Source organism: Vipera berus, assembly GCF_964194415.1.
Source record: "Vipera berus genome assembly, chromosome: 1".
Classification (NCBI taxonomy): domain Eukaryota; kingdom Metazoa; phylum Chordata; class Lepidosauria; order Squamata; family Viperidae; genus Vipera; species Vipera berus.
Window position 1 is genome coordinate 319,664,763 of NC_138202.1, and position 12,398 is coordinate 319,677,160.

At 40.4% G+C, this 12,398-nt stretch overlaps 1 protein-coding gene across 2 annotated transcripts in view; it reads right to left on the bottom strand.

The window, feature by feature from the left end:
* The window catches only part of SRF (serum response factor), a 66,995-nt gene that overhangs the window by 13,678 nt on the left and 40,919 nt on the right, over positions 1–12,398 (bottom strand). Inside the window, exons 3-4 of one of the 2 annotated variants that reach the window (XM_081314134.1) lie at positions 6,843–7,104; positions 6,053–6,238 (exon numbers count right to left, since the gene is read on the bottom strand). In XM_081314134.1, the coding sequence (XP_081170260.1) occupies positions 6,053–6,238; positions 6,843–7,104 (448 nt within the window). The remainder of the gene's footprint in view (positions 1–6,052; positions 6,239–6,842; positions 7,105–12,398) is intronic. The other variant, XM_081314135.1, reaches the window with a different exon arrangement.

Sequence of the window (12,398 nt, forward strand, 5' to 3'; positions counted from 1 at the left end):
TATAGTAAAATATTTTAATTCATAAAACACCTCATATCGTAAAGTTCTTGCTACTTCCATGTTTCCCCAAAAATAAGACCTGGACTTATTTTTTTTCTGCCTCCAAAAGAGACACCAGGTCTTATTTTCGGGGGGGGGGTGTCTTTTCCACTCACTTCTGGCATCGACAGCCCCGGCCAGCTGGCCCACTTCTGCAGCATCCCCCAGTCTGCGTTTCGTGAAATGCAGACCAGGGGACGTCATAGAAGTGGGCCAGCGAGGAGAGGCAAGCTGCAATGGTAAGTGGGTGCGGGGTGCGTGGGGCAGCTCCACCCACCCACCTGCACCCTAGCTTGAATTTTAGGCATGAGCCTCACCCCAAAACTAGGGCTTATTTTTGGTGTAGAGCTTATATTAGGCCCACCCCAAAAAATCAAGCTAAGGCTTATTTTTGGGGTGGGTCTTACTTTCAGGGAAACACGGTTGTTTGTAGGAGGCATTTAGCTATATCTGTGCAGATCTACTTAGCTGGATTAGATCGCAAATGAATTATCTGTGGCTTTTCATAGCTGGCATCCTTCATTGCTGATTGTAGTGGCTGTGGATGCTACAAATATTGTCCTAGGAACATTACAATCTTCAGGAGGAGCCTTGAGATGCTCACAGGCTATGGAGAGCACTCAATCAAGTATTGTTTGCTTTCAACTATTTTCTCTTCACTTAGAAAATCCGTAAATACATGTCTCTTTCATAAGTGCTTTCTTAATTGATTTTAGTATCAACTTTATTTTTATTTTTTCCCCATTTTGTATTTATTCTCTGCTGTAGCCCCTGCTTTGTGGAATATTTTCCCCTTTGAGATTAGAATGGTCCCAATCCTCTTGGCTTTCATAAGGCTTTAAAAACTTGGCTGTGTGCGAAGGCCTGAGCTCATAATGTATTAGGGACCCATGCCTTGGCTTTACAGTTAGTTGGCTGTGGATTAACCAAAATAGTTAACTCTCTTGGCTGCTGCATGTATTTATTCTTTGGAATGTTTTTATTGTTTTTAATTGTTTTACAGTTTTATAATTGTAAGTTGCCCAGAGTCACTAGGCTGAGATGGATAGCTATAGAAATTGAATAAATAAAACATGGAAAGGCAAAAGCCTCATATAAAGACACTTTATTCAATTTACTTCTTATACCTACAGCAACAGTCATGAATATATGGAAAAACTTTTTGATTCAGCAAAACACATTGATCAAGAAAGATACTGGTCAAAGGAAAAAGATTAAAGTGAAAATTAAGAAAATAGATTATGAGATCTACCAGAGAGAATATTTAAAAAAGAAACATTTGTTTGAATATGGCTAAAGAAATAGAAAAAATTTTGAATACATATGTCATTCTAAGAGGGATGAATTCCTTAAATAATACTGTATGCTTTTTCCTTCTTTTTTATTTTATTTTTTGATATAAATAATATAATACTGTTGAAATGGCTTAGATGAAGGAAATATTTTAGATAATTAAGTGTGTTTGAATTTAGGGAAATTATAATGTATAAAAAAGAAAAAAATGTTTTGAATAAGAGTTAAAGGATTAGATTTATTTTTTATTTTTTTTATTTATTTTTTTATTACATTTATATCCCGCCCTTCTCCGAAGACTCAGGGCGGCTTACAAGCTTAGCAGTAGGCTTCATTCTATGTATATGCCTGCTTGTTAGGGCTTTCACACATACCCCAAGCGGCATTATTACAAAGTCAGCTTAATTGCCCCCAACAATCTGGGTCCTCATTTTACCTACCTCGGAAGGATGGAAGGCTGAGTCAACCTTGAGCCTGGTGGGATGCGAACCTGCACTAATTGCAGGCAGCTGGTGTTACTTAAGGAGGCATCAGCCCACTGCTCCACCAAGGCTCATGACTAGACACATTAAATGGAATATTTAAAATTACATATATTTTTAATTACTGTATGTTTAAAAATAATAAGAAATTTTGGGAATGAATATATATTAGCTTAGGAGGAATATATATTTTAAATAATACTTTATTTTTTATGTTTACTCTTGCTCTCTTTTCCTTTTGTTTACTGTTTTTACTTATTCTTTAAGAAATGTAAAAGTGTTGAGACGGTTTATATGGGAAAAATGGATTTAAATCTTTAAATGTAATTAACTGTTCAGAAGATCTTAACCAGCAAGAATTCTTTGAACTTTATAGGAGAAACAAATTGAAATAAGGACTGTAACAGGATATAAGATGAGGCAACCAGAATGATTAGATAGCAAAGAAATATTATATTGATATGATCATTATTTCCAGGAATATTGGGAAACATCATATATGTAACTATTATTTATCAAAATAATAAGAACTGTGTTAATTCAACGGTTTGCAAAGAAGACATTTTCGGGAAAAGGGGAAATCAACTAAAGCCACAATGTGGATTATGGATTATAGAAACCAATTGTTAATGATTTTTCTTTACAAATGTAAACACAGCAAACACACTGTTTACTAACTATTGAGTGATTTATGTTTTTTAAAAATCAATATAATATATGGAAAAAAAGAAACTGAATAAATAAATAATTTTAATTACTATTTCCTGTCCTAAGTATGCAGTTGAACAGACGAGAGGTATAGTGGGTTAAAAATCAAATAATAAACACATGAAAGATCAGTACTGAACTCCATTAGTCACTTTTCCAGCTCTATGTTACACTTAGTGGCAATGGTGGGTACCCCCATCTCTATAGAGACAGCAGATTACAGGGTCTCCCTATAGCTAAAAATATCAGTGCAAAATTATATTTGCACACACTAGAATAACAAATAGGGAAAGGGCAATTAATGAATGCAGGAAGAACAGCAATCAGCAATAGTAGAAAGGTGGCTTGTGATTTGGGGGCAATGGTCTCACAAGATTCAGAATAGGCCAGGATAGGCCAGCTGGGGCATGGGATTCCCCATTCCTTACATACAGAACATTTTTAAACTGCCAAGTACTCAAATTAATATTCCAGAGGCCTTGCTAAAGGCCTTTTCTTCTGCTGCATGTCAGGGCTGACAGACAGTGCTTTTCATTTTAGTTCTGATATTCTGATAGAGCAAAAGAGTTTGATCAGTTTTTCTGTTGTGATCAAAATGTCTGAAATACACATTTAATGTCCCTGCTGATATGGTTATTTTTAAGGTATCTCCAGTTATATCTGGTTTATTTCTTTAAATTATTTTAAAGTTTATATGCTCAAAGCTGTATGATATTAGTACAGGTAGTCCTCGACATACAACTATAATGGAGTTTGTCCATTACGATTGTATGTCATAATGGATGTAAAACAGGTCAGTCACATTTCCAACCTAATTTTATTTGGGGGGGGGGTTTGTAGTGGTCGTTAAGTAAATGTAGCGGTCTTGCGGGGTTTTGCCAAAAACTAAAAAGTGCCAGTTTTCTGTAAAACCACCACAAAATTATGGAACATCTTGCCTTCAGAGAAGAGGAAAGCCCCAAATCTTTTGGCCTTCTGCAAAGGGGTCAAAATGTGGGTATGTTTTCCATTGGGGATACAAGGGCCTAACCAGCCATGAGAATCCCACACACACACACACAAACCTGTATTAACAGCTTCTAGTCTCCCCATTTATGAACTCTCCATATTTTGCAATTTTATAATGTTGTTTTACATTTTTTACATTTTTTAATTTTAAATTATTCAGTTTTAATGTTTTACTGATTAAATTGCACACTTCCCAGAGCCCCTCTAAGAAGGAGATGGGTGGTTAAGAAATTTGATAGATTATATGGATGGATGGATGGATGGATGGATGGATAGATAGATAGATAGATAGATAGATAGATAGATAGATAGATAGATAGATAGATAGATAGATAGATAGACAGACAGACAGATAAGATCGACAGACAGGCAGAAATATTGTGACTGCAGCGGGGGCCTACCTAAGGTAACTTTAAATCCGCTTTGTAAGTCCCTCATTTTGGGGCCACTCAAACCTTTGAACAGTTACTAAGCAACCAGTCAAAAGGACTACCAAAAGTCGGAGAAGATTCTTATTTTAGATTTCACAACTTTATAACAACAAATGGAAGTATATTCAGGACAAAATGTGACAGAAGCATCTTTAGCTTTATAACTTATAAAAAGGTTAAGACTTTAGAGTCCCTTTCCCTTTGTGGTATCTTATAAGAGCCATATTACTTCCTTTTTTTATGGTATCTCTGTCTCCCTTACACAGAATTCATGGTAAGAGGCAGCTGTAAGAACTACGTTTCATTCTTTATATTAGCAACATTTATTTAGCACTGGATTCTTTAAAATCTTCATCATGCCCTTCATGGTTGGAAGAGATTAGAATTAGAAGTCTCCCCACCCCCAGTAGGTGAACATATCTAATTCCTATTGATAGGAGTGAACTGCCTGTAGTTTTGGTTCTCATTAAATTGTCATGTACCAGAATGCATATGACAGCAAAAGCACATCTCGGTTTATTGATTTTCTCAAAAAGGGACATCATGCCTATAGTGAAATAATAAAATCCTACTTCCATTAGGTAGACAACTGACTTATTTAATCATAATCATAATCATAATAGTAAAGTTGAAAGGGACCTTGGAGGTCATCTAGTCCAACCCCCTGCTCAGGCAGGAAACCCTATACCATTTCAGACAAATGGCTGGCCAGTCTCTTCTTAAAAACCTCCAGTGTTGGAGCTTTCACAGCTTCTGGAGGCAGGTTTTCTTCTGATTTGGCGTTTCTTATGCCTTCTTTACATTCATATTCCTTTATTTTTGTTAAACAGAAATGGCTTCTAACAGCTATTGAAATAGCAAATATTCTTTTTCTTAAAATTTTCTTTCATTCTGTATTAGTTTGTCCATCTGTTGAACAGAAGATAGCAATCCTGGGGCTTACAATAGCTTAGACTAGTCTCTAAAGTCATTTAGTTTTTAAACTACAGCAACAGCTAGAAACATTAATCATCCCCCCCTCTCTCCCCCCCTCTCTGCACCCACCCCAGCTCCAGCAATGCGAAAAAAAGTCACGATACGTCACAACACATCACGTGACGTGGCAAGTTTGACACCCGTCCCGTCGAAGAACATTATTACGTGGCTTCAGAGAGGAAAGCGCCTCATGTTAAGAACCTTGTATCAACTATCCCATAGAGGACGGTCATAGTTGCAGTAAATAAATATATCTGCCCTAAAATATTCCTTCATCTCTCTATCCTGGCATCTTCAGGAGTCTCCACATTCAGTAGTGTTTCTTACACGATGGCTTAATTCTTCAATCTAGGCTTCCCCTTCACAAGGCACTCTCTTCAGTCAAGGGTTTGAATGCTTAAGATGTGCCAGTATGCTTTGAAAGTTGAGTGTCCTCTGTTGTCATCACAATTTGAATTATGAAAAACAAAAGATCAAGAACTATTTCTCATAATAGCAGGGGGGGGGGAATACAAATTTAAGCAATACTTCCAAGACTAAAAACAACCAAATAAGACAGGCTTTTGAATTTTTCAAGAGCAAGTACTATGATCTGATAGGGGAAAAAAAAGAGCAGGTGGATGTCTGTTAACTGGACAATAAAGTAGACAATCATTTTTTAAAAAGCAGTAACGGACAAACAAGAGAGGAAGGAAAATGGTTAGATGTTTAAAAAAATGAAGATGGCAGGCATGGTTCCGAGACTGCAGATTTACAAGGATCAGTCTCACCTAAGTGACAAGTTCTTAGGACTACCTTTCAAACAGCTGGAAGAATTGCCTTCTATTTTGGAGAATATATTGTCAGTTATTAGTCATACCTGTCTTTATTCCTCCTAAAATAAACTATCACTCACATTCAGCTGACAAAGCAACAGCGTTTGCACCTTCCACTCCTGCCTCAGCACACTTCCATTTGGAGCTAGCAGCTAACTTTTCCCAACTTTCTATCCTTGCTCTTAGGAGGGCCTCCCAAAAACACAAGCCAACTGAACCCCAGACAGGTCAACCAGCTGCCCTGAAAACGTGCATTCCCACCAACCTTCCATGTGCAAGCAGCAATGTGAGTGCAGCTGACCTGTCAGAGACACAATCTGCCCTCCGGCTGTAGCTGGAAATCGGAAGACTGTCTGTTGTGCCTGCTGCAGCTGTCCAGGTATGCCTACGACCGCCGCCTGGCCCTGCTGGCTGGAGAGGGCCAGCGAGTGCGGCTGTAACTGAGTGAGAGGAATGGTAGGGGTCCCAGGAGGGAATGGAGCACCTGCTGGAAGGAGGGAGAAAAAAAGGCTTTTTACCAGGGCCAGATGTTTTTAAAATCTCCTTCATTCCCTCTGGGATTCTTGTTAATCTCTCCTCCTAAATTATTATCATATGCAGCCTTCCCCAATCTTATCATGCCTTCAGTTGGGTTGGGACTATGAGTTTGAGAATTCCGAGTGGAATTCTAGAAGACGGAATGTCCAGTTGAGGGAGGCTGCCACACATCTTTCATGGGAGGAAGAGGAGGGAAGGCACTGACCAAGCTCCATGTCCCAGTTCCAAACCCTACAATTCTCACAATCAGAAATGTCAAAGTGAGACTTTCCATTTCCTCAAAGGAACGAGGAGGCTGGCAGCAGAGACAGCAACACTACCGTTTCCCTAAAACATCCTGTTCTCCTGGTAGAACCTGTCCCTTGACTAGCTATTATTCTGGCCTCAGCCATACTCCTGTATGAAACAATCATATTTAAGCGAATGCAGTTTTGGCATTTCCATTCCGGCCTCTCACAAGTCAAGGAAGGGGCAAGGTCTAGTGTGCTCAGTGTAATTGCAGAAGAATCAGCAGCTATCACAAAAACGCTTCAACTGGCAAAAAAGAAACTGACCTGACATGAGGGTAAAGCCGGTAGGTATCTGCATTAGTCCTCCAGAGGCCACTGCGCTGGTTCCAGTGGTTTTCAGCACTGTTCCGTTGGCACTGGTGACTGTACTGGGGCTGACACTGGCAGAGACTGGTGCTAAGTAGTTAGTAATGGGGAACGAGGGCCCACTGCTGACCTGCATGGATGTGGATGTTGTGGGTGCTGTCTGGATGGTGGACGTCGTCCCTGGGAGGTTGGTGACAGTGAATGCTGGCTTCAGTGAGTCCTGCAAAAGAAGCGCAAGTAGGAAGAGCCAAGCCCAAACTGAGTACACTGCCCAGAGCTGAATACAGCCTTTCCCCTTCTGACTATCTGGTAGTGCAGTATATCCACATCTAAAAATAAAAGATAACATGTATAGGTCAACAAGCTCTCAAAATCGCCATATTATTCCACACGTGGTTGAGTTCAATTCCCATGCTACCGTTTTCTCCCCATTCTAAACTGTGCATTCTTCCTTAATATTTTGCAATGGCTGAGTCGCATCAGCAGTCTACATACTGTAGCTTGCCAAATACTTTCTTGGGGAGGCAACAAAGGCCTAAGCAACAGACTTATTCAGTCTGTTTAGGCAGGCCCAACTTAAGCTAAAGCTGAGACCCAATGGCAGCAAGGACTTTGACCAGGGAATTATTTCTTAAAATTTCACTTGGACATGATTCAAGTAACTTGTCCATGATTCTATCATATATCCTGTCTTCTAGGAATAACATAGATTGTGTCTTTCTATATGATCCACTTCAGAATTGGCAAGTGTTCTCATATCCGCTTTGAATCTTTTTTTCTCAAGGCTAAACTTACCCATTTCTCTCAATCTCTTGTCAAAGAATCATATTTCTGGTCTTTTGAGAATATTTATTGTCCTTCTCTTAATCCCTTTCAGGTTGTCTGAATCCTTCTTAAATTATGGTATGCAGCACTCAACATTTACCTGGTTCAGGTCTCTTCAATGATGCAATCTTTTCGCTTTGGTCTCTCAATATCTTGCCCTAATCCCTTCACAGTTATCCAGTATTCTGCTGCTACAATCATTCACACAACCCTGATTACATGATACCTATTCTTTAAATCCTTATACTAGCTTCCTATATGTTCTACTTCACTTCCAAGTTACTTGCTCAGCTTTTATATGATATTCATATTTTCAAACCTAGAAAACTTTGAGATTTTCATAACTATTTTGGTATCTCCAGTGATTTGGTTTACTCCACTCCTAAGATGAGGGACGCGGTGGCTCAATGAGGGACGCGGTGGCTCAGTGGGTTAGGACGCTGAGCTTGTCGATCGGAAGGTCGGCAGTTTGGCGGGTCGAATCCCGAGTGCTGCGTAACAGAGTGAGCGCCTGTTACTCGTCCCAGCTTCTGCCAACCTAGCAGTTCGAAAGCACGTAAAAATGCAAGTAGAAAAATAGGGACCACTCCGGTGGGAAGGTAACAGCGTTCCGTGCGCCTTTGGCGTCTAGTCATGCCGGCCACATGACCACGGAGATGTCCTCGGACAAACGCTGGCTCTTCGGCTTTGAAACGGAGATGAGCACCGGCCCCTAGAGTCGGAAACGACTAGCACGCATGTGCGGGGGAACCTTTACCTTTACCTTTTACTCCTAAGATTAACAACAAATCTGCTTTCTGTAGAACCAAAGTTTAGTCTTCAAATTTATGCTTTGATTTTGCTCTGAGTTTCTTGTTTATTCATTTGCTTACATGTCATTAATTCATATTGGTCAATATGTAATGCGCAAACTGAATGCAAAGAAATTAAAAGGACAATGTTGCTTTTTTGCCATAGGTGTGTTTCCATGAAAATCTAATAAGATTAGATTTTGTAATAATATGAACAAACGCATCTCAATGCACATAATGCCATTCACCTTCAGTATTTGAGATTGCTCAGTTTTTGTTCATTAATAAGCCAAAACATGCAATATTTCAAAATAAGAATTGTTTATACTCACTATCTTGCATGATACTACTAACTTTCCTGGAAGAGAGGTATGGAGAATAATTTGAAGGGCTCTCTCTCCAAGTACTCAGAGAAAGTTTTTGTTTTTGTTTTATAAAAGTACAAAGCTATCCATTTTATCAGCTCATTTGAGTGGGAGTTGTTTTGCTACAAATAGTTTATCACTTACTATAACTAAATTTTGTCTAGAAGAAAGGAAGCGTCTGTCTAATTCAGTGTAACTTTAATTCTCTGTTAATTAGTTGTTTAAGTTTGTGAATTTCTGTTAATTGATTGGTAAATTTACTGAGAAGCTTTTTGTGACTAGATTCTTAAACTGAACTGACTATAAATTCCCATTGTAAGTTCCATGCTATAATATAAAGAGTTATGAATAGTCATGACACTATACAAATATGTAACTACAGAACAGACATTTTTAATCTGCAAATTTTATCTCTAAGAGATAGCTTTCCCAGAGATGTCAAATTCAGGTAGCATGACCTCTGAGTTACACATCCCATGAGGCCATAATGTAATATTGATTTAGCATTTCAGGTGAACTGAGCCATACTGGCTATGATTATAAGGCTTGGTAAAAGGTAAGGTAAAGGTTCCCCCGCACATGCGTGCTAGTCGTTTCCAACTCTAGGGGCCAGTGCTCATCTCCGTTTCAAAGCCGAAGAGCCAGCGCTTGTCCGAGGACGTCTCCGTGGTCATGTGGCCGGCATGACTAGATGCCAAAGGCGCACGGAACGCTGTTACCTTCCCACCGTAGTGGTCCCTATTTTTCTACTTGCATTTTTATGTGCTTTCGAACTGCTAGGTTGGCAGAAGCTGGGACGAGTAACAGGCGCTCACTCTGTTACGCGGCACTCGGGATTTGACCCCCCAAACTGCCGATCATCTGTTCGACAAGCTCAGCGTCCTAACCCACTGAGCCACTGTGTCCCTAAGGCTTGGTACTATATATGAATTCAGGAAAACTATAGCCTATTCAAAAACCAAAGCTTAAGCAAACCATAGCATAAAATGTGAATCATGTTCTGTACCAGCCTACTACCGGCCCTGCAGAAAAGGCAGGGACAACCCCTTTACAAACGGCAAGAGGCTGGAACTAAGCCTGCCAAATTTATTAACGTAAAACAGAGCAAAACAAGACACGAACCATGAAACAGGAGCTATTCAAACGGTTGCCTTCAGCAAACCAGCCCTCCCACACATTCCCCTTTTAAACAGTTCAGGGCGTGGCTTCTCTCTGCCTCCTTCCGAGGTGCCCCATTGCCTTCCTCTGTTTACTCCTGATTGACTGCCTCCTGCGTCGGGCGTCCTTGAACAGGGCCAGCTGTGGGTCATCTTCATCCACGCTGTCAGGCTCACACAGCTGGGTCTGCGTCGTGACCAGATGGGAGGGGCCTGGCTGAGGGCTCTGTGGAGCCTCAATATTATTCTCAGCAAGCTCTCCAACACCCCCCTCCTCCTCCTCTGAATCGTCTGACCCAACTGCTGAACCCACAAGCTGACCCTGAATCACAACAAATCATGCTATTGTGCTTTAGAATACTAAATCACATGCTAGGTCTTTCAGGATTTGCAGAGCAACTGTTAAATGGGATAGAGAGGCCACTGGGTACTCTGGAAACTCTCTGGATCTATTGGATGCTTGAGATACACTCTTTAAACTCTGACAGCCCTGGTGGTGCAGCATTGCAGGCAAACTGCCCACAGTCTGGGGTTTGACCCTGATGGGGCTCAAGGTTGGCTCAGCCATCCATCCTTCTGAGGTCAGTAAAATGAGGACCCAGATTGTGTAAGACAATATACAAATGCATTGTAAATCATCCAATGAGTCCTGTAAAGTGGTATATAAGTCTAAGTTCTATTGCTAGCTGCTATTGCTATATAGTTTCCATCCTGTGAGATCCTGGGCAGCAATTAATCTTAGCTGGATTAGGAAGTGATCTGATCAAAGTAAATGGGTAAAAGTAATGCCCTCCATATTCAGATAAACAGAGATCTAGCATGTGACCACCTGGATGTGCTGGATTAGAAATCACTTGGAACAAGCCACCTTTACCATGGAGTCTGTGAATTCTATGGCTTTCCCAGATCTACACCAAAGTTGTTCAATACCAAAAATTATGGTTACTCAAACCTGGAATCCAGATCAAAGAGGCCAGAGAATGAGCCAACCAGAAAGATATCCAGCATGCCTATTAAAATGGAGGTATTTAGATCATGTCACATCCTACTACAGACTTGATGGTCTTAATGGCCTCTTCCAGATCTGTGATTTTAAACAGATATAAATATAAGATTAAATTATATTTAATTACATTTCTTTCAAAATCTAATTAAATGTATAATTTTAAAAAGTAGGGACTGCCAGGCTACTGTCTGTATGGAAATGGACCATTGGAAGGGCAGTGATGTTTCCATACAGCAAAGACTGGACAGGAGGCACAGTGCACCAGTATTCTCTTTGTACTCAAAATACATTTAAGTTTCCCCTCTCTGCAAGTTTGATTGCCTAGTGTTCTAGGTTCAATTTTCAACTGCCTTATAACAATATTCTCAAAAGAAGTATCTGACAAGTCCCCATATGAGTAAAAATAACCATCTGCTTACATGAGAAATACAATGGGCTAATTCTGAGTGAAGGCCAGTTCTGTCTGTTTTATTTATTTACCTAAAACATTTATATAGCTACCCATCTTCTAACCGACTCTGGGCAGCTCCCAATCAAAGGTTTTGGTGCTTCAGGACAGAGTTCCAGGCACTTGGAATCAAGCATATTTCACTTGCATAGTCCTCTCCTGATTTAGTCTTGATAAAAAGTTCTTTTAAAAAACATTTTTTGGGGAAAAAGTATCCATAGGGCAATTGTGTTTTTAAGGGCTATTAAACTGGAGAAAATGCTGTCTTCTGAGATTAGAATAGCTATTTCTGTTTGAATTCTGTAGTCTGCAATATCTTAACATGTCTGGGGAGGGTTAATGTCTTGTCATTAATGTTGTCAGTGTTCTTGCTGCTGCCAGCCTCCCCCCCTGCCCACCCACCCCTAACTCCCAGCACTACTATGTAGATAGATCCAGCCGGCAGGCACTCCCATGTGCTTCTCCAGGCTCCTGACCTGACACACTGCCAAAAACAAGGAATTCACAGCTCAACTAACATCTAAAAAAGGAAAGGCAGACAACAAATCCAGTACACCCTTCCTGCTGCATAGAGGCGGGGGAAGGCGGGACGGGGAGAGAAGGGGAGCGCCAGCCAGCAATTGCCTGCCCGTCCGCTCCTCTCCAGCCCTGGCACCAAGAACTGTGTAGATGGAATTAAGATGAGCATGTGATAATGGTTGCCACAGTTCAGCAAATTAACTTTCCATTATCTCAGCTGCAGCCTCCTTCCCATTGCAGAGGACAAACCTATTGTTAAGGAGAAAGCCAGACCAGCCACAAGACAAGGCTCCTTGCTTTCTTAACCTGAGGGATCACAGGATTTCTCCTAGCCCTAGGCAGGATGCATCTAACTTAGATCTGACAGTGGGTCTGCTGGACCTGGAGAGTATAGTATAGTAAA